General features: G+C 44.3%; 5 protein-coding genes across 5 annotated transcripts; 2 read left to right on the forward strand and 3 right to left on the reverse strand.

Annotated features, from left to right (window-relative positions):
* The first annotated feature begins 715 nt into the window (after positions 1–715).
* On the forward strand, positions 716–1,964 carry LOC112938276 (dehydration-responsive element-binding protein 2E). The gene has a single exon (XM_026024059.2). It carries the CDS (start codon positions 861–863, stop codon positions 1,815–1,817), a length of 957 nt encoding a protein of 318 aa, XP_025879844.1. The 5' UTR covers positions 716–860; the 3' UTR covers positions 1,818–1,964.
* Positions 1,965–2,694: 730 nt separating this feature from the next.
* LOC4331792 (adenylosuccinate synthetase 1, chloroplastic-like) lies at positions 2,695–5,960 on the reverse strand. The gene is made up of 4 exons (NM_001417239.1): positions 5,647–5,960; positions 3,780–4,472; positions 3,389–3,700; positions 2,695–3,157 (listed from the first exon to the last, which is right to left on the reverse strand). The coding sequence occupies exons 1-4, from the start codon at positions 5,935–5,937 to the stop codon at positions 2,987–2,989; spliced, it is 1,467 nt and encodes a 488-aa protein (NP_001404168.1). The 5' UTR covers positions 5,938–5,960; the 3' UTR covers positions 2,695–2,986.
* A 105-nt stretch (positions 5,961–6,065) lies between these two features.
* On the forward strand, positions 6,066–13,718 carry LOC4331793 (tRNA-specific 2-thiouridylase MnmA). Its single transcript, NM_001417240.1, has 10 exons — positions 6,066–6,505; positions 6,589–6,663; positions 6,782–6,835; positions 6,921–6,999; positions 7,101–7,228; positions 7,352–7,435; positions 7,518–7,601; positions 7,692–7,843; positions 7,984–8,134; positions 12,917–13,718. The coding sequence occupies exons 1-10, from the start codon at positions 6,164–6,166 to the stop codon at positions 13,232–13,234; spliced, it is 1,467 nt and encodes a 488-aa protein (NP_001404169.1). The 5' UTR covers positions 6,066–6,163; the 3' UTR covers positions 13,235–13,718.
* Positions 13,719–15,048: 1,330 nt separating this feature from the next.
* LOC112938277 (uncharacterized) lies at positions 15,049–15,993 on the reverse strand. Its single transcript, XM_026024060.2, has one exon. The coding sequence runs from the start codon at positions 15,638–15,640 to the stop codon at positions 15,440–15,442; it is 201 nt and encodes a 66-aa protein (XP_025879845.1). The 5' UTR covers positions 15,641–15,993; the 3' UTR covers positions 15,049–15,439.
* Positions 15,994–18,001: 2,008 nt separating this feature from the next.
* On the reverse strand, positions 18,002–21,377 carry LOC4331796 (nuclear transcription factor Y subunit A-7). Its single transcript, XM_015776336.3, has 6 exons — positions 21,264–21,377; positions 19,760–19,897; positions 19,490–19,602; positions 19,332–19,400; positions 18,715–18,885; positions 18,002–18,538 (listed from the first exon to the last, which is right to left on the reverse strand). The coding sequence occupies exons 1-6, from the start codon at positions 21,283–21,285 to the stop codon at positions 18,332–18,334; spliced, it is 720 nt and encodes a 239-aa protein (XP_015631822.1). The 5' UTR covers positions 21,286–21,377; the 3' UTR covers positions 18,002–18,331.
* Positions 21,378–23,506: the final 2,129 nt, after the last annotated feature.

Raw genomic sequence — 23,506 nt, forward strand, 5'->3', positions numbered from 1 at the left:
AGCATCAACATGCACGCCATGCTATCCGCCTATCCGTACGTACGTTCTCTCGGTGCATGCACAGATCGGTAGTGCCCAGTATGCTAATACTACAGATACCATCTGTAGTATATTATATATCAAGTATGCAAAGAGCAAAGTAGTTCTCTAGGATTAGTGCCCAATATGCTAATTAATTCTGCAGATACAATCTGATGTAAACTTGTTCAAGTTTACAAGGATTTTTTTAGAGATAACGAAGATTATGACTAGCGAGATATATCTACTACTCAAATTCCAATTTCCAAACGTTGAACCTACAAAATCCATAGGTTATCTTGTTATTAAATTTGCCATCGAAGCCTCTTATAATTACAATAACCTAAACCAGAAAGAATCGTTTGCAACAATGCACTGCAGAGACTGCAGCACATCATCCATCCTAGAGATGCCCCCAACGGTCACATGCGCGCTAAGCTCACAGGTCCTCAGAAAGCGCGACACCACCGTGCCAACACAACGCCACCACCATGCATTCTCCCCTTCCGGCCCGGCCGTGACAACATTTAACACCCAACCCCATCGGATCACACTACTTATCCCGCGCCGCGCTCCCCCTCTCCCGTCTCCTCCTACTCAGTCACACTCCCCTCACTCCCACTTCACTCCACCCCTCGCGCTCCCACTTCAAAAACCTCGCGCCTCCCCCCATCTTTCGACGACGAGTCGTTCAAACTCCAAACTCCAACCCAAAAACACCGCCCGCGCCTAGCTAGCTATATGTGTTTGCGTACGTGCGAAACCAGGTGAGATTACGTGCGTTTCGCTGTGATTTCACGTACGCCGGCTGCGTCTCGCGCGCGCGCGCGATCGATCGCCGTATGGAGAGCTACGGGAGGAAGCGGGCGTGGAAGAAGGGGCCGACGAGGGGGAAGGGCGGGCCGCAGAACGCGGCGTGCGAGTACCGCGGCGTGCGGCAGCGGACGTGGGGGAAGTGGGTAGCCGAGATCCGCGAGCCCAACAAGCGGACGCGCCTCTGGCTCGGCTCCTTCGCCACCGCCGAGGAGGCGGCGCTCGCCTACGACGAGGCCGCGCGGAGGCTCTACGGCCCCGACGCCTTCCTCAACCTGCCCCACCTCCGCGCCGCCTCCGCCGCCGCCGCGCACCAGCGCCTCAGGTGGCTCCCGGCCTCCGCCGCCGCCGCCGCCGCAAGGGGGGGCGCCGCCGCCGTCCCCGCCTACGGCCTCCTCAACCTCAACGCGCAGCACAACGTCCACGTCATACACCAGAGGCTGCAGGAGCTCAAGAACTCGTCGTCGTCGCCGACCAAGCCGCCGCCGCGTACGCCGACGCGCGCCAACCCGCCTCCGCCGCCTCTCCCCACCTCGTCGCCCTGCTCCACCGTCACCAACAGCGTCGGCTCCGCGGCTCTGCCTCCGCCCATGTCGTGCTTCCAGGCGCTGGAGCAAGCGATGGCGGCCACGGCGGCGATGGAGAGCGCGCCGTGCGACGACGACGCCGCCGTCGTGGGCTTCGGCGCCGACAAGCCCCAGCTCGACCTCAAGGAGTTCTTGCAGCAGATAGGCGTGCTCAAGGCCGACGACGACGGCGCGACAGGCAAGAACGGCGCCGTCCACGGGGACGACGGCGAGCTGGCGGACGCGTTTGGCTTCGGCGGCAGCGGCGAGTTCGACTGGGACGCGCTGGCTGCCGACATGAGCGACATCGCAGGAGGCCACGGCGGCGCGCTGGGCGCCAATGGCGGGTTCCAGATGGACGATCTGCATGAGGTCGAACAGTTTGGCGGGTGCATGCCCATCCCTATTTGGGACATTTGAAATCTCATCGGTAGTCATGCACAAGCTTTGAGCAAATTTCTAGCCTATCTGCATGCAGATGGGTCATTTCAGTGATGCAAAAGCTTTAATTCTTCCAAGTTCATGTAGTCTGATCATCTGATGGGTAACGAGTTTTTTGTTTAAGAATGATGGGTAATGAATCTGCATGCGTTTCATGAATCTGCAACAAAGTCTTGATCTGTTAAGTGCAAAAAACTATTCTAGAAGTAGGGGAGATCAGAGCTTGTTTTTGCATACCATTTAAAACCTTGTTTGGATTAAGAAAAAACAAAACGCAGAAATATAGATATAGAACAATAAACATAGAAATGCACGTGTAAAATAGAAGAATTTTTAAAAAAAACATGTATAGGTGTTTGGAACGCATGAATTTTATGAAATAAGACTCTTGTTGCTTAACTAACAAGGTAATAAATTCCCTTTTTATGGTTAAAAATCACCTCATTGTTGCTCACTTCACAGGGAAAGTTTCCCTTAGCTTTGGCCTTATTTTTCCCTTGATTTCGACTGAAGGAGTAAAGAATAGAGAAACTCAGGAAAAGTTTCCGAAAGAATTTTTATGCCATTCATATATTCCGAACACCACGGTAGGAAAGAAAAAAAAACTATAGTTTTCAATTCTTTGATTTGAAAATCCTCCATCCAAAACAGGCCCTAAAAGGTCGTTAAAAATTTGACAAAAAATCCACCTCCTAGAAGTATCATATTGCGTGGGGTCGCTTATCTCGAACACAGTCTATGTGGGCTGTGGTTACCATATCACAATCATGAAACGCAAGGCCCTAAAATAACTCTTCTCAAGACGGAATCAACACACAGTTCGTAGAAAAGATGTGATGCAATATTTGTCAGGCTTCCAAGCAAGAAATTTTTCGTGATTATTAGCGCAGAATATAGGGGGTCTATAGCACCAAACAAGTAAAGTCAAAAGATAAATACTATAAAGCAACCCAAAATTATTGCATCATTGTTGACGTCTTGGAAGATTCTTAGAATTATTGCAGGCAATTGCATCACATTACCAGTCAGTAGCTTTTCCCATGTATTACAGGTACCAACGAAATAGCGGTAAATACTGATGAGCGTCGCTCAAGGCCAAGTTAGGGCTGAAATATTTTGGTTCAATTGATGACCAAATGGAGTTGCTTTTACTTGTATATTAGAGCATCCCTCCCAGGTCCAACACCAATGTAGTGGACTGGAACACCAACAAGCTCTTCTATCCTCTCGACATAGCGTTGGGCAGCTAGGGGAAGTTCACTGTAACTCCGGACAGACGAAATGTCACTTTGCCACCCAGGCAACACCTCATATTTGACCTGAAATATAAGATTCAGCGAATGAGAGATGAAAGATATAAACCTTACATAAGCCCTAGTACAGAACAGCAAATACCATAGGTTTAACAGAAGACCTGATGCCAAGACATTCATGGAAATAATCATATTGCATCTTACAACAAGATAAAAAAAATTCAGCAAGAAACAGTTACATTACACAAATACCTTACTATTCAACAAACAGAAAACAATGGCATCCCAAATGCTTACCTGTACTTGCTCCAGAGTATCAAGATCCCCTGGGAAGGATTGTAGCTTCTGCCCATCAGGTTGGTTATAAGAAACCCCCAGCTTAACTTCTGGTAATCCAGACAGAACATCAAGTTTGGTCAGATTAAGAGATGAAAACCCATTTATCTCGCAGCAGTACTTTAGTGCAACAATGTCAAGCCAGCCACAACGCCTTGGGCGGCCTGTTGTCGTCCCAAATTCCATTCCTGATTTCCTAAGGAGATCACCTTCCTCTCCAAACAGTTCAGTTGGAAAAGGCCCAGAACCAACCCTTGTTGTATAAGCTTTTACCTGCATGTGAAATATTGGAGTGACTCAGCGCTATATGATAGAAAGAAGAGAGGTCTTAGTTACAATAGTTCTAACTTACCACTCCAATCAGGTCACCAATACACCTTGGGGCAATCCCAAGGCCAGTGCATATCCCACCAGCTGAAGGGCTAGAAGAAGTCACAAATGGGTAAGTTCCAAAATCAATATCCAACATTGTTGCTTGACCACCTTCAACCAGAATTTTCTTCTTCTGTTGGATAGATTCATTCAACAGATGAACAGTATCAGCAATGAACGGCTCCAAGCGCTCTGCAAATCTTTTGTACCTCTCAACCTCTTCCCTGAGCATGCTTTTGCTGTACTCAAAGCCTTCAAACCTTGAAGTGGCATCTTTAAACAAGACATCAAGCTTATCCCCAAAAGTGTCCATGTGCCTTAGATCACAGACTCGCAGTCCGTTTCGAGTGACCTTGCTGGAATAACATGGTCCAATGCCTCTCTTAGTCGTCCCTATAAAGGAATTAGCAAGCTCTGCTTCCCTAAGTCCATCTACAGCCTGATGCAGATCAAAGAGTAAATGTGCCCGGTCAGAGACCAATATTCTTCCATTGCAATTGACTCCATTGGATTCAAGACCATCAATTTCATTAAAAAATCCTGGAACATGGATCACCGCTCCATTGCCAACAACACACAGCGTTCCTTCATGGAGAATACCAGATGGAACAAGATGAAGAGCAAATTTCTTTCCTTCAGAATTGTAAATGGTGTGTCCAGCATTTGCTCCGCCCTGATGATAAACAAAATAGAAATTAAGATTAAGGCTTCCATGCTTAAGACCAACAGACAACTGGTACCGTCGAGCATACTATATGGTCTCCCAGGGAAACCATAAGGAAACCATAAGACAATAACAATAACTTTTGGTTATCAATAAACTGACAGTAATTAGATCACTATTGGGCCTGTTCAGCTGCAAGGGCTGCTGCAGCCTGCAGGAACAGTTAAGCAAGCAAAAATAATAAAAAAAAACAGTGGGCTGGCTGCAGCTGGCTGCTGCACCTGCCTGCCGAACAGGCCCGCTACTTTGAGATCTTTGGCTGTGCATCTATTGTGCTGACTGCTGAGACTGAAGATATAATATCATCTTCAGTTACCTAAAAGATGACCACTAGTCCATATGCTGAAAAAGAATAAGTAAATCCAGCAATTAAATTAAACTACCCAAGAGGTTGATCTCTTGACTGAGTTAAGCAACTCAAATACTTTACCCAACAGAAACTACAACGCTGCACGCTTGCAGTCTTGCACATAGTATCACCACACATGTACTTCTTATGCAATGAAATAATTGCATGCTTTTCTGCTAGATTCAGAAGCTACAGCAAGGAAGGATGTTAACATTTGCTCCAGCGTGTACATGCATGATTATGACAAGCTGTTTGACATCCATATGAAGGGAATTATCATCGATAGTCAATCCTGCTGGTGATCCAAAAGGAGTCGTGTTTTAACAGTTCAATTTTTGCTGTCATAATCAAACGTCCAGGCCTCTTTTGCCACCACTACCACAAAGCCCCAGCCAACTTACAAGAAATGTAAAAATTCATCGTCTACAAGACTACAACCCACAAACAAAGGGGGAGATAAGAGGTTGCAAATTTATTCTTCTGCACACACACTTCAGAGATAAACCCAGGCTATCTGCGGTGATTTCTAAACCATAGTAACCACAACTAAACAAGCTGAATTTCTAGGAACGGATGATTCTACCACAGATGAGCCTACCATCCGGATCAAACATCAATCAACCAAAACAGCCTCGATTCCAAGGATTCCTTCCGATTAACATGCAAGATCAATTTCTATCACCCAGTAGTAGTGCAAGCAAACAAGCCATCAAGCATGGATTAGAGCAATAGTAAGCATTCCACGGAAAGGGAATCGTATTCGTCTCTCGTCACCTGGCAACGCGCGACGATGTCGAAGCGAGGGGCGAGCACGTCGACGAGCTTCCCCTTCCCCTCGTCGCCCCACTGCGACCCCAGCACCCCGGAGACCTGGCTCAGCGCCGACACCCTGTCCGCCGCGCGGTCCGCCCCCACAGCCGCCGCGGACACCGCGGCGGCAGCAGGAGCCCGTGTCCTTGGCAGGCGCACCGATGGCGCCGCAGGCGCAGCCGCGGAGAAGGATTTCCCCGGCCCCGCTGCGGCGGCGGCGGCGGCGGCGGCGTGGTTGACAGTGGAGAGCGACATGGCTCGAGGGTTTTAGGTGCTCAGAGACAGTGGGGGCGCTGTTTGCTTAAGTACACAGATTGCACGTGTTGGAAAGGAACAAAATGCGCCAACGACTGTACGAATACGTATTTTGTGGGGGCGCCAACGAAATTGAGAAGAGAACACAAACCCAATCCAGAGGAGGGAGGAGCGCCGCCGCCGCCGCCGCCGCTCAGGCGAGAGGTTGCCGGAGCCGCCGCCACCGATGCTGCGCGTGGTCTCCACCCTCCCCGCGCTCCGCCCGCTCCTCGCCGGGAGCACGCTCCTCCTGAACGCTAGACCTCTGCTCCGCTCCCGCCTGACTCGGCGGCCGTTTCGCGCCGTCTCGTCCTCCACGGCGTCCCCGTCGAGCTCCAGCTCCGGCGCCAGGGACTTCGGGGGTGTGGATTTCGGCGATGAGCGCCTTCTGCGGTGCGCGGCGGCGGGGAGAGCGCCGCTGCGGGTGGCGGTGCTGGTGAGCGGCGGGGTGGACAGCAGCGTCGCGCTCCGCCTCCTCCACGCCGCCGGCCACCGCTGCACCGCTTTCTACCTCAAAATCTGGTTCCAGGTACATACGCGTTGCTCATTATGTTCTCTGCTACCACCGCTGATCTGAATGATCGATTGCATAGCTGAGTGCTCTATCTGTAGGAAGATTTCAGGAACTTTTGGTCTGAATGCCCGTGGGACGACGATTTGAAGTACGCGCAAGCTGTGTGTGACAAGGTATCATCGGTCAAATATTAGCTGAAGCATGGAGTTTCGTTAATTGCTGATGGGCATCATATATTTATAAACTAGTTTTTTCGACATGAACTCAGTGTTCCAATGGTTGGTTCTGTAGATTGATGTACCGTTGGAGGTAGTCCATCTATCTGATGAGTATTGGAACCATGTGGTAAGACTCGTTGGAGTATTTTGTCACCTTGTACAATGTAGTGGTCGCGTTAATCATTCTAAGAAAAACTGTGAATGTTTGCTAGGTATCTCACATAATTAACGAGTATCGCAGTGGCCGTACTCCGAACCCTGATGTTCTTTGCAACACAAGAATAAAGTTTGGTACAAACACTGTACTGTGATAGGTTTCCGCTATGCAAATCTGGCTGTAAATTGAAGTATGTTTTTTAACTTTCGTCTTGTTGGTTATTCTTTTGTTGCAGGAGCTTTCTTAGAAGCTATTGAAAATTTGGGATTTGATTACATAGCATCTGGACATTATGCACATGTAGTTCATCCATCACCTGACGATGTTGAAGGGCCATCAGTCCTCCAACTTTCAAAAGACAAGGTATTTGTACTTCACACCAAATAGCTGGGTTTGGCTTATAACAACAAAGAAACAAAACCAGATAGTTCGCTTAACAACATTTTTCATAAGAAATCGCCTTATTGACTCTCCTTGTTTTTTCAGGTGAAGGATCAAACTTATTTCCTTTCACATCTATCTCAGACCCAGCTTAGAAGGCTTCTTTTTCCACTGGGATGTATAACAAAGGTTGGATGATTTATCAATAAAGGATATTTAATTCTGGTTAGATGCTGCAAGTGGCATTCCTAATTGTACTAATAATTTTCAGGATGAAGTGCGCAGGCTGGCTGCTCAGATGGACTTGCCTAACCAAGATAGAAAGGATTCCCAGGGGATATGTTTTCTTGGCAAGGTAATTGCTTTGCCATTGTTAATATAAATTGTAGTCAATTCTATTTCCTTGAGTTATCTCATTATAACTATGAAAACTCTCACTTTCTAGGTCAAATTTAGTGAGTTTGTTGAAAGACAGATAGGAGAGATGGAAGGAGTACTGTTGGAAGCTGAAACTGGAGACTACCTAGGGACACACCGTGGATTTTGGTTTTATACAATTGGTCAGCGACAAGGATTGCGCCTTCCTGGCGGACCCTGGTAAGGACTATCACTTTGGAGATACTAAACTAAGTTAAATATTGATTTACCACAATATCCAATGGATACTATCGTTTTGCCATGTAGCACACATCTATTCATCTAATGCCCATCAAATTGCATCTATTTATCTTTTTCAGGTATGTGGTTGAGAAAGGTGTTCAAAACAATGTGGTTTTTGTCTCAAGGAATTACTACTCGCTGGATAAGAGAAGGCGGACATTTCGTGTTGGATCGCTGAACTGGTTTAGCAATTCTGGACCAACAAACAATGAGCAACTTAAATGCAAGGTACCAGATCTATGCACTAGCCTCTGTGGTACTGTAGCATATGGTTGATACCCTTTAGCCTTTTCTTTCCAGTTATTTTTTGAACTTATCGGCTCTCAACAGTCAACACCAGCAGTTATTATGGTGCTTTTGAAAGATGGGAATCCGATGTGCTAATCTGAGGCCGATCATCCTTTTAAGCTATCAATCATATTGCATGCCTTTTTCTTGGATTTAGCATTCAGACGTCAGATAGAGGGGGTGTGTACTTGTGGGAAAAGAATTCTATGGCACCAAGTGCTACAAAACATCTATAGCACCTCTTATCAGATGAAAACTTGTGTTGGATACAAATCTCAAAGCATCATCTTCCTCTCTCCCTTCTTTGTCCTTCTCCTTAAGCTAACTCAGTATCATTAATGCTGCACCTGGCATGCATGGTCGGCCATGGTCTGTCCATGTTAGAGCAGATCAATAGACAACTGTAGATCATGCACCTCATGTCAACACCCCCAATTTAAGTAGCAGCACGGTGAGACCAAGAGTGACAACGCCTGTCATCAACTAGGGTTACTGTATGGTAATGGCGAATCAAGGTTGCCAGAGAGATTAGTGACAAAGGTCGTGGGAGCGACGGTGGGCCACAGGCGGTCTCGTCAACGTACCCTATAGGTTGCATTTTGTTGGTGAATGTCTTGAAGTATCAGGAAGATTTGCCTGTTGATTTTGTTCCAGGGTGATGCTACGAAGATAGTTGATCTAGATGATCCAGGGGCCTTAGATCTTGATTTTAGAGTTGATACATCTGTGAGAAGAGATAGAATGGAAGATACTGATGCTGCTCGTAGATCTGTTTTCGATACGTGTTTCTACAGGGGTGCCACGGATGTTTTTATAGCACCTTGTGCCATAGAATTTTTTTCCCATACTGGTGTGTCCCAGGACTTCTTTTTACAAGCAGTTCCTATGTTACTCTCTTTTTTTTTTATCAAATATGACCAAATTGTCTCCTAGTTGCATTGGTTAGGATAGCATGCCCATGCTGGCAACTTTATCTTGAACTATTTGGTGCTGGGGTAGATGAGTGGCTTACAAATCCTGTTGATTTCTCCTTTTAGCTAAGCCATCCTGAAACAGATTAACTCTACAGTAATCCTTATTCTTGAACTTTGGGAAAATGGGAAACCTCTGCAGCTTCAAACCAATGCCAAAGATTCAACAAGCTTATGACTCCCTCTGTTTCATATTACTTGTCGTTCTAGCATTCAAAATGTGTATCAAAAAACTTGTCGTTCTCATGTTCCAAAGCACTTTTAGAGGTGATCTTCCCTCTCTACCTGTTTGATGAATTTTTGTGCCAAAATTCATAGAAAAATAATAAACCATTGGGCATTAATTTGCAACCCAATTTTACAAAATATACGAGAAGCGTGTCTCTATGACGTGTGGGACCAAAAAATTCAAATATCATACGATATCCAAATATAATCAACATTGGACTCGTTTTGTTGTATGTTTTGATTGGAAAATAATGGTTCCGACAGAATTCATATTTGATATATGATTAGAGAGATATAAACATTTGAAGGAGAAGATCAACTAGTGTTAACCGTATATCCTTGATTGGTTTGCTGATCCTCACCGGTTGGTAATTATCCTTATGAGGTGTGGCGTCCACCGTCAATTAGCCAAGTTAATCCTCGTGATTATCTCCAGCACACACACGTTCTTTTTATCTGGAGCACAAAATTCTTTTTATCATGCGCAGGTCGTTGGATTAACAGACGCGCTGGCTTATCCAGAGAATTAACGCGTGATTTCGCTGGCTTGCGCTGGAATCTCGGAAGGGATTAGGCGAGGACGCCGGCTGTCACCTCTACCCTTATATAAGGCGTTGTCCCTCACGACGCACGGAGAGGGTGGGAGAAAAAACCCCCGGCGCAGAGGCGGCTGGCAGAGGAGACGTAGCAGGGCAAGCCTGCTGCGTGCTCTGATCTGATCAATCACCCATACATCCAGAAGCCTATATCAATAGATACACAATCACACGCCGTCGCCGGCGCCGGGCGCTTCACAGCACGCAAGCCTGAACCGGCGATGAACCTTATACCACACATACACGCACCCACAAATATTTGATTAGGAGCTTGATTTCGATTAGGCAAAAGGAGATTAAATTCCATCGGCGGCAATTCGCGAGGAGATTAATCATTGCCGGCGACGATTGTGCCGGTGTTCGTCATCAAGCTAATCTGCATGTGCTGCACACCTGATAAAACATCAGGGGAGCAAAAAGATCAGATGCACGCCGTAGTGCTGCGCGGTTGCGCGGCCCGGCTGACAGAAAAGTAAAGTGGAGTACCGATGAACATGTCGTGGATGTGTTGTGAACTTGTAGCCATGGATATAAGTATTCCCAGCGGCGCATGCACACGCACACGTCATCTTTGTCAAGCGATTAATGTGGGCTGCAAATAAATACAAGGCGAGCCTAACCCTCGTGGGGGGTTGGACCGTCGAAATTATCAATATCAAGTATTGGATGTGATATTTATTTGTATAAACTTGGGATGAGTTTGAGTCTTATTGGCATCAGACCAACCATGATCTGTACATATTTATATTCATGCCGGATGAGTCACGTATTGCCTCGTGCATATCATGTACGGGAGCATTTCATTCCCTCTCCAAATTCTACCGAATGGACAGGAGCAATTCTCACAATTCCTGAAGACAAGCATTATTCACTAAATAAAACAATGCTAGCCAGGAGGGCGAGGACATGCAGATTTAAAACACACGTCGATATCATGGCCGAGTGTCGACGAGATGAAATGGCCGATTTATCAATATTTGTGCTACGTCTGAGACCGATGAGGCCAGACAAAGCTATTCATTCATTTCATTTGTCTATGACCGACGAGGCTAGACGATACCATGGCCGAGTGCCGACAAGGCCATGTCACTATACTATTAACACGTCTAAAACGAACGGGAGCCGGATACACCATTGCTGGGCACCGACGAGGCAAAAGCAACCACAAAATCTATGTTTGATGAAGGCCGGGGTACATGACTGGGCACCGACGAGGCAAAAGTCACCCGCTTCACCAAATTCCCTCCGCACACCGACGTGATGGTAGTGTATTGTGATTGGGTTTTGGCGAAACAAAGCCATCCGTTCCACATTCACTATATTCATCGTTAAATCTGCACGAACCTCAACCTTCGGCGAGCAATTAATTTTGAAGACGACGATCACAAAGCGCAGCTTAATCGGAGGTGTTCCATAGGCTCGCTCCTGTGGATGTAATTAACCGGTAGCCTCATTGCTAGGCGCCGAGAATCAGCGGACTGCACGCAATCTCCAGTCAGCATACCTTTTCGCAAAATCTATTTCGAGAGGCTTCTCGATTTAGACTTAACGAGCGACGCGGACAATTACGTGAGAAGTACTAGTAGCGTTACAGACATGCATGCGAGTAGTTTTTGCTATTAGGTTGTGCATATCTTTTTTCTTCTTATGAAATTTTCTATTAAATTACTTATCTGATCTATAATCCGATTACACCGTTGTGTTCGTAACGATTAAATCTTTACAACAAGATCTCACATGATTATATTTTGATGAAAAATCACAAATTACTTTTATGATATGTCTAAATTACTTTTAGATTTCACTAAGTTACTTCTTAGACATATAAAAGTAAATTCAGTAAAGCCTAAAAGTAATTTACATATATTATAGAAGTAACTTAGAACAAAATGAATGTAATTTTGGCATGTCATTTAAAGTAAATCCGTTGTAGAGATAAAAATATGACTCTATCTAGAAATTAAATTAATCAGCACAAATTATGGAATTAACTAAAAACAATAATAAAAGTAATCACCTCAGAGCATTATGAATGTATAGGAAGTATTTTAATCAAATCTAAAAAAGTAACTTATATATATGATAATTTGTTCAATGAAAAAAGGTATTAATTAAAGTTACTTTCTTTTTGTTATAAGTTACTTCTATAATATATGTAAATTACTTTTAAGCTTTACTGAATTTACTTTTATATGTCTAAGAAGTAACTTAGTGAAATCTAAAAGTAATTTAGACATATCATAAAAGTAATTTGTGATTTTTCATCAAAATAAAATCATGTGAGATCTTGATGTAAAGATTTAATTGTTACGAACATAACGGTGTAATCGGATCGTAGATTGAATGAGTAGTTTAAGAGAAAATTGTATTTGAAGTATAGGTGGATGGTGTCTCTTATAGATGGAGTGGTAGCTGGTTTAGACAAACTAGCTACCACTAGTTGTGTAGTCACGTCCATACCTTTTCATTAAGCATTTCTCACGAAGGCAAAAGGCGAACTTTTGCGGGAGCCCTCATGTATTTGTAAACATTCATGATAATGAATCATGATTAATAAAATACAAGGTTTCCCTATTTTCTGTGTGTTCGTTGTTTTGTTTTCATCAAACACTACCTTTCATCAATGTAGTCATACACTAATGCAGTAACAACTCTTATTGGCTCATGCTTTGGAAAAATAATTGAGATGTATTTAATGAGGGTAACCATGTAATCTTCCACATCTTGGTTTGTGTGAGATTTGTTAGAACGACAAGTAATTTGGAACATAGGGGTATCTAATATGTGTGTATTTATTTTCCTTGACATTTTTTAATCAGTTGTGGCTTTGCACTGTGCATTCATTAAGACCAGTCATATGCACCTACTCCTATATCAAATTACCAATTACTTTATGCACATGCTAATATGGATCATTGCATTATCAGGTACGTCATAGTCCTGAATTTCATGATTGCACCGTGACACAAGAGCAAACATCAGAACATGGAGTTATTTTGGTGGTGCGTCTGTCTGAAGATGATCAAGGTTTAGCAGCTGGTCAGTTTGCGGCCTTCTACCGTGACAATTTATGCCTTGGGTCAGGCATAATTCTGGATTCTTGGGACGAAATGAATTTTCCAGTCTGTGCAAGGGCTTTAGAAATTGCTAGAATGGAGGATAAGTCCAGACTGGGGAAGCCAGTAAAGATAATGAACTTAGAACATATCGTGAAATCAGAAAAGGAGGCTATTGAAGTGGCATGATAGGCACAGTCCCTGCAGCCTTCTCTTGAGTCTTGACTACTCCGTACATTCGTGGTTCTGCAAAGTTGCACGTTAACCCTGCAAAAGCAAGAATCGTGTTGTCCCCAGGAACTCCAGCTGGTTCTTCAAAGGAGGTATGGTTGGCGAGCTTGCATTTCTGAAGAGGGTTCTCTGGATAAAAGAGGCGGATGAACATCATTATCCATGCAAGAATTGACCTGGCATAAATTTTCAGCGGTAAGCTGCCGATCTGGCAGGAAATCACACGAAGGGTCTCGGAATTCCACTCATGAGCCAAAGCGTCTAGAACTCTAGATCCGATCGTCAGTTAAGCATTACAGTATCCTCTTATAGCAGTGTATCAGGAGATGCTCCTTTCATGCTACTACTAGTACCGGTTTTATTTACGTTGTACAAATGTTAAGGTTATTGTAGGCGAACATCGAATGGTAGAATTTCTACCATTCTGATCATATGTTTTATCACTTTCTCGTCTCGGTTCGGTTGGTTGGTTCTGTGCCAAATCGAGATGTTTTTTCACGAAGTTTGTTTGACGATTGATATTGTTCACGAGCCATCGGTGCGACTTGCGACACGATATCTGTCGCTACCGAAAATGAAAAGTACAGGTCGCCTGTTCAGGTTGGCCTCAATCATGCTCCCTCATGTCTTAATAATTATTAAGCTCACTTAAGAACCTTCTTAGGGATTTCGTCTTCGGATGTACTTTTCGCGCGAAGATGGTACAATGTTCTGGAGAGTTCCGAGCGATTGGCCATGCAGCATCTGATTCACTGATTGGCATCACAACCATTTTGGATTTCGCCGTTTCTGCTTCTGCCACAATAGTGCATGCAGAGCCTCATCACCTGAATTCCAGTAAGAGTCAACGGTGTCTATAGTAGCGAGGGTTATTCGCTTAGACTTTAAGTCAGCTTATTGGCTTATATGATTTATAAGCCGGTGAATTAATTGTCCTAAGTTTAGTGGTAGAGTCATACATCTACCTCACATAAACCTAAAAAAGCTTATCTAACCTAGCTTTAGGCTTAATAGTGTTAGAGTGACTTATGGCTTAAAAAAGCTAAAAAAAAAAGCTGCTTTTTTGTTTAGGTTTAGACTTTTTGACATATAAATTAGCTTATAAGCCTAAACAAAGAGGGTCATAGATTCTCAACACGCCGGGCATCTGGCAGCTGTTGAGATTTGAGATCGAATAGCAAAATGATTAGTTGACGAGTCCATTCTAGAAGCTTACATGTTTCACTTTCATCCTATATTTTTAGGTGCATAGAAACAAACTAGTTGATGCCACTAGTACAGAGTTTTTTACATGTAAAATACCAAGCAAATCGGAAGTTCTCGCCTCTTGCTTATCTGGACGCAGTAAAAAATATCTACAGTCTATTCATCCAAAGGCCAAATCAAATCTCTGTGACGCCATTTTGGCTTATCATTGAACGGGCACATTGGCACGCCCGGAGTAGGCAGGGAAAGACGAGAAAACAATGGGGCCTCTCAGTCTCCCTGACACTGCCGCTGAAACGTGCGCAGCGGCCAGCGATGCCAAATGGCTACAGAAAATTGCTGTTGAAATCGCCGGCTCAGCGCGCGTGTCGGCGAAAAGTCTCCGTCGTTTGCATTAGAGAATACCTAATGCCGTGACTGATCCGTCAGGAGGGCTGTTTGGTTCTTGCTTTTTTCTTTCATCTGCCAATTGCTTCCTAGGAGTTGTTATTTGGGGGGAAATTTTCAGGAGTTCTTGACATTTCCTCTTCAGATTGCACATACAGAAATGGAGCGGTTGGATCAAATTATCAGACCAAAGAGTCAAATGCTTCTATTCATTTCAGTTCTCAACTACAGCTTCTGATCAAGAACGCAAACTTTCCCAATTATACACAGCACATCCCCATACACGCACACAAACACGCTAATTTTCTCACAAAATCTCGATCCCCTCTGAACAGATTACTAAGCTTGATTATTCCCTTCTCTACATGCTACATCCAATCCCCAACCCAAAAAAAAAGGGAAAAGAAACTAGGCAAAAACTACAAGTGAAGGGGGCAAATTGAGGAGAAAACAAGATGCAAGAGAGATTCACAATCGCACAAGCTGATGACGTGCGGGCCGCGGGCGATTGTAGCCGACATACATGTATCCGATCAATAGGAAGAAGAGAGGTGTCACCGGGCCGGGCGTCTAGCGGAGGGCGCGGGCGAGGCCGGAGAGGATGCGGGAGAGGCCGAGGCGGAAGCGGAAGATGGCGCCCTGGGAGTACGGCGCGCAGTCGCGGAAGACGGCCTCGATCGCCTCGACGAAGAGGCTGAGGCTCCGCACCGGCGGCACGTACAGCGTCAGCGGCGCCGCCGAGAAGGCCAGCGCCATCAGCAGCTGCAGCATCGCCACACCTCCAAGACCAAAATCACCACCAGCTTAGCTCCCTCCCCACGACCAGATCCAGGGAGGCAGCCGGCCGGAGACACGGTGTGTCTAGCCAGATGGAGGAGTGGACGCCGCGGCCGCGCACGGTGCTTTGCTAATTGCTAGTAGTAGCCGTGGTGATGGTGGTGGACTTGATGGCGTGGTGGTGGGGTTTTTTTTTTCCTTTTTTTGGTCTCGCGCGACGCGCGGTGCGGTGGTGCGTGTGGTGGACTGGTTGGTTTTGGCCTGTGCGTCGGGGGCGGAAACGCGATACGGTGGCGAGGGCGAGGTGAGCGGCCGTGCGGCGCGTCGCGTATCGTTTTCGGCGAGCCGGGTGGTGTTTGATGGGCTCCGGGCTTTATAACTTCGGGGTGTGTCCAAGTGGAGATAAGACCGGGGACAGGATAGGAGGCGGCAGCGTTTTCTGGAGGGAGCGACTGCGAGTTCGTACGTGATTCGTGATAGATACTAGTAGCTCAGTGGTTGACGATAGAGCATGTACAATAGCAAATAGCAGCTATAAGTTAGCTATAAACATATTATAAAAAGATAAAAGAAGAGAGAAGAGTAGCGGGCTACATATATGTGGTTAGCTGTAGTACGGACTCTAAGACGTAATATATATATGACAGGTAGGACCGGGTATTAATAGTATAGTAAGCAACTATTGTATGAATTGACTATTAAATTAGTTATAGATGAATTGAATCTAATAGTGGGTTGTACTATTAAACTTGCTCTTACACAATCGGGCTCGGCACGGCGGCGGGGAATTACTAATCCGGTGTGCCAGGAGCCCGGGACATGGAGTACTAATGTATGTCGTCGGTGTAGACCGCGTCCCGATCCCCAAGGGAAAACGAGTGCAAAGTTACGCAACCAAGTCGCTTAATTACAGTCTAAGAACGCGAAGAAAACGATTAGGCGCATCACCACTTCACCAGCGACCGGTATTTCGTCAGTTGCACTTCCATCTCTAGTTTCTATGGGCGATGTGTTTGATGCGACTCACCGTTTGTTTTCTTACCTTACATGAAGAACAATTTCGGATTTTTCTGGTGCGCGAGAGCCTCGTGCCTTCGTGAGAGCGGAAGAGGGGAATCAATCATGTGGTTCATGTACCGGCCGGAGCTTATACCTCCCTTTTCGTTCCTACGAAGACACGTAACGACGCGTGATTGGTTTCCGTCTCTCTGCAAAAAGCTTTCCGATTTGGCGCAATCTAAGCATACGCGGAAAAGGCATGCACGGTGTACCAGAAAAAGGCTTTCCGATTTGGCGCAATCTGTCGCTGCATGCTGGTACCTGAAAGTTGGGCTTCTTGTTTTTCTGTAGCAGGAGTGTAGTTATATTTATGGCGCCATATTTTTCATCAAAAAATAGTCGGCAAGTATTTACATTATAAGTCCCTAAATTTCATATGTAATTTTAGTGTATTTACAATGTAAGTCTTAGAATTACATATGTAAATTTGAAAATTACATACTAATTACATATGTAAGTGGGGTGTAAATGAGGTGTAACTACTGTGTAAGTGGCTAAAAAAAAATCGACTGTAGCATATAGCGCCATATCTCTAGCAACTCTGCTGTAGCAGTAAGATCTCGATAGACGACGATACGATGGTTGGTTGACGCGCACACGCACATCACCACCAAACAGTATTTTCCTCCTGGCCTATTCGACCTATACGTCGCACAAAATCGCTGAGCCTTGATCCAAAGCTTCTGGACGTCTCGCGTCGCGCGCTGCCAGTTCCACGTTATCCCGGTTTGGGCTGCCCGCGGAAACGAGACGCAAACCGGTGGGTGCTGGTCTTTTGCCGTGCCGTGCGGCGCGGAGCGTACCGTAAGGATGGCGCGGTCACGCGAGGCGCTCGACGACTCACCGCTCACGGGCCTCACGGGTGAGCTGCTTCTGCCCATCAGCCACAGCCAGGGAAGCCCGCCAGGCCGCCATGTGTGCACCGCGGTGGCAGCCGTGGAGGCCGTTTGGTGGTGTCGAGCCGCCTCGCGATGGCCCGCGGAGCACGGGTACTCACTCAGGTAGGCCAGCCGTTTGGTCGCGTAGTGATGGGCCGCATTGCGGCAGCCGGCGGCCATGCTGCTGGACGTTTGACCAACGAAACGAAGCGGGCTACCGGCCTATATAGTGGAGGAAGAACGGGCAATATGGGCCGTATAGGGAGGTCCAGGGGTGAAACAAAAAAGAACTTTCTATGATTTGCTGCATTTTTCTCTAACATCTGAGACTTTTTTTTTTGTTAACAAGCTAACAACAAGCCGAGCCAAGGTGAAACCAACCTTTGTTCAAAATTAAATAAGTTTATCGCGAAAGAACTAGATCAATCGAAGCAACCCCCTCCCGCTGACGTCGAGTGCTTGCTTACTGAATGACCACCAAATTCAGAAGCCAGGAAACATAACGGGGTGCTAGTTTTGTCCTTGTCACAAGTCTAGCATGATCAGATTACTGGTACCAGCTGCAGCTGCACCGTCTCCAAACTAAGGAGGCAGAGGAACAACAGACACAGATGTCAAGCACCCTAGTTACAGTTGCACAAAACCCACCCATACCCATCAGTTTACACACAGGTTCAGTCAGATTTTTTTTTGCTGGGCACCACACATAAGCCAAGGATGATTTGCCATGACAGAAACGGCGAGGATCTCAAGCGCCCTCTTTCGCACGACGATGATGGAGATCACTGGACGACAAGCTGTGCTCGTGCTTTGAGAACACAACGCCGTTTGCAGAGACGAGCCTTGGGGTGCCACCATCTGAAGCTTCAGGCTGCTGCTTTGTGTTGAGGAATCTCCCCCCTGTTCCCCGAGCTCTCTTCATCGCGTGTTGATGCCGGGATTCATGGAGGTACGGCTGAACACAAATATAAACGTTATGCCGCTTTTAGTGAAACCGTGAGCTAGAATTCATGAAGGGAAAGTGAAAGGAAGAGAGGAAATTTTCCGCACATTCTGAGCAAAAAGGGCCAATGGCTAGTCTCTCAAGAATTTCTCCTAATAAAACTTCAGTCAGAAAGAGCGACGAAATACCTTGCGGTTTTTCACCAGCTTGTTTTCAGCCTCTAACTTTGCACGGAGCTGTCTCCTTCGGAGAATCGCATGGTATTGCTTTGCATTTACATAAATAGGCTCTTCGGTGGCTGGTTCTATTGGTAGCGGGACTCGGGAGGATGACATCACGCCCACAATCTGGGGATGCATCTGTTTGAATTATTGATATTAGATGAGGATGACTTTGTGATATTGAATAGAAACATATTGGGCCGAGCATATGCAAGAAAATTAAACTATTCTCATCAGGAGGATGATAATGAGAAAAGATAAAGAATAACACACTGCCTTTGTACAGTAAAAAAATGATTGGAATTTTGCTTAGTTTAGTCAAAACAGTCAGAGATTATCCCACAAAAACGAAATCCCATTCTTAACAACCCATGAATATACCTAAAGCACATAAGCGCGCACACAAGAACATTAGGCTGGAAGTTTGGAACCAAAAAGGTAAATGAGAATGAGATAAAACGAAATCCCATTCTTAATTTGATTGGAATTTCGCCGAGTTTGGATGAATTCCATTTATAACTGCCAGATCAAGAAAGTAAATGGAATTAATAAAGGAAACCTTGGATAGCACAAAGGTCACTTACAATAGCATGTGTGCCATAAGTCGCTACAGCACCACCATAGAACGAATCAGCATATGGATATGATATGCCCTGAAAAGGTAAAGCATCTTTCTTGACTCACAGACTTGCCAATGAAGAAATTCAAGTTACCAAGATTTATGCCACGTAAAGACACTTACAAAGGGTTGGCTACGGTCAGGTTCCGAATGTGCATACACAGTTTCTGATTTGCCCAGAGATAAAGCTGACATCATCTTACCTTCATCACTCTTCGTGTAACCATCAAGATTACCTAGCATTAGTACAAGAAGAAAAGAAATGTCACATAACTTCAGTAGTGTAGATGCAAACAAACTTTGCATCCATCAATATTCCTTTTACCCTGGAGGTGCTGTATTGCAATATTATTTACTGATACAAAAAATGCATATGGTGTGTCTAGTCCAAACCAGATTGATCATTCTGCTCATTGAGGCTTCCTTCGCTCATTCCAGACACTTCACGAGGAGATCCACTAGTTGATTGGGTAGCTGATGACTCGTAGTCAGGCATTTTATGACCAAACTGAATCATTACTGTGCCATTTTCTGCAAGAATAATGAAGTAGATGTTTTAAATTTAGTTGCATGAAAGCTAGAGATGCAAGAAAATAGACATCTAGTTAGGAGAGCGGTATTTGCAATATTAGGCCCTATTTAGAATGCAAGAATTTTACAAGCAGTTCAGATCATACAAAAATTGGAAATTCTCGTGTTCCAAATGGTGCCTTAGAATTGAACAATATGTTTTCTCTTTTCCTAATGCCTCTTCTCATGGGCTTTCTCATCTCTTGCTTTTCAGTTCTACTGTCTGAGTTTTTTAAGGAGAAGATCAGTCAATCGCAAGGACAAATGAAATATTAATGAATAATATTATTTTCCATATTCTGTTACTGAAAATAACTTGTATATCTATCAATTGTGTAGACAGATTCACTTAAAACTGATCAATCTAGACATGTTGAATGTTGCCCTGATCCATGTATTTGCCAGAACATGACTAAAAATGTTCACAGAGCTGTTATAAATAAACTTGTTAACTCCTTTCAAAAATTCGATCGTTCATGTCAGATGTAAAAGCTACTAGCCTACTACTATCAAACTATGTGATGAGACAAATCCCTTCAATAACTCACTTCAGCACTAGCCAGTTCCAAATCGCTGTGACACAAAGCCAGCGGTTCTCCCCACTCCCAATAATCATATTACTCAATACTCATGTGGAAAAGTAAATTTATTTGTAAAGAAAGCAATATTAATTCAGAAGCTCACAACTAACCCCTAAAATAAATTCACAGCTGACATGCCATCTGGATCCTACTACCTCTCCACCAAGCGAATTTGTGTGCAAACAAGTAATTAATACAGAAAAGGTTTAAACTAATTAAGTTCTACTCGGATCCAATATTCCAATCATCCAATACCGTTCCAATCATCCAATTCCCCTCACTTGCCCCCTTGTCACGGACCTAAACAAACCGAACTAACAAAAGTGATGAATTCATAGGAACTAAGCAGCCCACCCAACCATGGTCAATTAGAAACAGATAGTTGAACTATCAAACTGAACAACAGAACAAGTTACAAGCATCGTCTTATGGTCTTAGGTTGCTACCACGGAGAGTCAGAGACAACGCAGTTGCAACCACCCTCACCTCCACCCAAGAATGCATCTACAAATCACGGCGCCTCATCAACTAAAAACCAAGCCAACAACGAAGAAACCGGCCAGATCCACCAAGAAATCAAAACCACCACAAACCCAGCCGGGTCCAAGATACGGTCAGCAATGGCAAGAATCGGCTTGCGTTGGAACAGAGTCCACAAAGTGGAGGAGAAAGAAACAAGCCACGGATTACAAGTCTACGGAGAAGCGAGTCAGAGAAGCGGATGAGGAGGAGGAGAGAGGGGATACCTGTGAGATGAGGAGGGAGCATGTCCCCTCTCCGGCAAACCTCCTCCCTTGCTGCCTCCTCACTTCTCACCTTGCTTCTCTCCTCTGCAAGTGCAAAGCCCCTCTCCTTCTCTCTCTCCTCTGCCTGGTATTCTGTTGGCTTTATCTAACACTCTCCCTCTCTCCGTCTACTGCTCACCAACTAGACTAAAGTACTAAAATAAAGCAGATAATTAGTACTCCCATCGTCCAAAGTATAAGTATTTTTAGCCTGACACAGTCTACGATATACTATTTTAACCAATAATATCTATAAAAATAAGATGTTTTAAATAAAAAGAGTTACATAATATGATTGTTTGTTTAATGATAAATCTAGTAACATCAATTTTACATGATTGATCTTTTTTTTCTATTATTGGTCAAATATAAAAATATTTGATCTGTCACTATGCTAAAATTGATTATATTTTGGAACGGAGGGAGTAACTCGAGGTCACCGGTGACAGGAAAAGTAGAAAAAAAAACATAAATATTGAACAGGGTGCAAATTTGCTAGTACTAGTATTAGTAGGACTGCAATTTACTGAATTTACAAAACGAGCTGCCAATACAAATTGTACTTCTTTAGCTATAAACGAACTGCAATTTGTTCTGCTTGATGTACTAATTGCATTGTTATTTAACTTGATTGGTTGTGTACTCCAGAGTCAGTGAGGCAATTAACGACTTTAACGTGGCACTTCTGGAGTTACCGTTAAGATTAAGAAATGTTGTGAAGCTGAATGAAGGATGATTATAATCAGCTCAGATAAGAAAGTAAATGAAGAAGTACTACTAGCTAATTCTATATTTTAGAGAGAGGACATTGCACCCTCCATCAAATATAGCAGTCATCGTGCGCCCATTTATTCCAAAATCACTATGCCGTATTCTCTAATTAAAAATGGAAGGTGAACTAGGAGTACGAACTGCAGTGACGCCAATTTGACAAAAAACAAATGAAGTCGATTCGAAGACTTTAAGGCTTTTAAAATACATCCCCAAGAACCCAAATGGCACAAGTTGAGCAGACTTGGATGCTCGCCTTTGCCATATTTTAACAGAGATCTTTTTCTCGCAAAACCCATCCTATCACGCACTCAAGATGAACTGGTCATCCTTGTCGTGATCCCGCGCTTTAATTTATGCTCGTGTTGCTTTCAGTTCACAGCCATCGCGGCGTGTCGCTTGCCGCGCGCGGGCCGCCACTTGTGACGGACCCCGGTGACTCATCTCATCGCCTTGCTGCAGAAAAATAAAAAAAAAACTTTTTTTTTCGCTTGTTTTCATTCCATGGTGGATGATCCATGCATCTCTCTTTACTTCCCCATTTATTCATTTTAGTATATATATTATTTTTTTGTCTCTAGCGAAGGCGTTAGTTCTTCACATGACACGTTGATAAGTGTTTCTGAGCTTGTTTTCTGTAGTAATCTTTAATGATTTTGCGTCCTGGAGATAACAAAGCACACATCGCCGAACAAAACTTTGAACAAGATGCCCCTAAAACATCTTTTGCAATAGACTGCATAAAAATAAACACTCGGAGAGCAACAGGTTTCTAGAACCTTCTTGTGCACAATTTAAGGGATCATCATTTGTTCCGGAAGTAAAAAAGGGTTGTTCAGATTATAACTAAAATAAATCTTACTAAATTCTGGCAATACCCAAATTTTAGTAAATTAGCAATGTTATTAAGTTTTGGTGGGATTTCTTATGTATTTAATAAAGTTTGGTAAAACAAACTAAATACATGCACATCTTAAACAATTTCTTTTTAAGAAAATGATATGGTTTAAAATGATATCAATCTGAACAATCCACTTGCAATGTACTGTGGCGTACACACGCTTACACAGTTTCTCACATCCTAGATACCCTGCTACTTGTAAGAAAGACCTACATAAGGAGTCAAGAGCACAAGCGATTGCGATAAGCACATCACTAATTATATACTGATTTAAGTCGTAATCGCGCATTACAATAAGTTAACTACGATCTCAAACCATGGTACACGTGATGCCACGACGATAGAGGGAAAAAAGCAAACTGGTTTGAACTTTCAAAAGCTAGTGCTCAGTTAGAATATTCTAGAAGGCAGACACCTTTGCCAGCTTCTTCAAGTGCTTTTGGGATTCTTATCCATTGTAACAACAAAGCCAAGGAGCATTACATTGTACTAGAGGATTAGGTATTTTATTGGTACATCTAAAAAAAGAAAA

The sequence above is a fragment of the Oryza sativa genome, chromosome 3 (genome assembly GCF_034140825.1).
Source record: "Oryza sativa Japonica Group chromosome 3, ASM3414082v1".
Taxonomy (NCBI): Eukaryota; Viridiplantae; Streptophyta; class Magnoliopsida; order Poales; family Poaceae; genus Oryza; species Oryza sativa.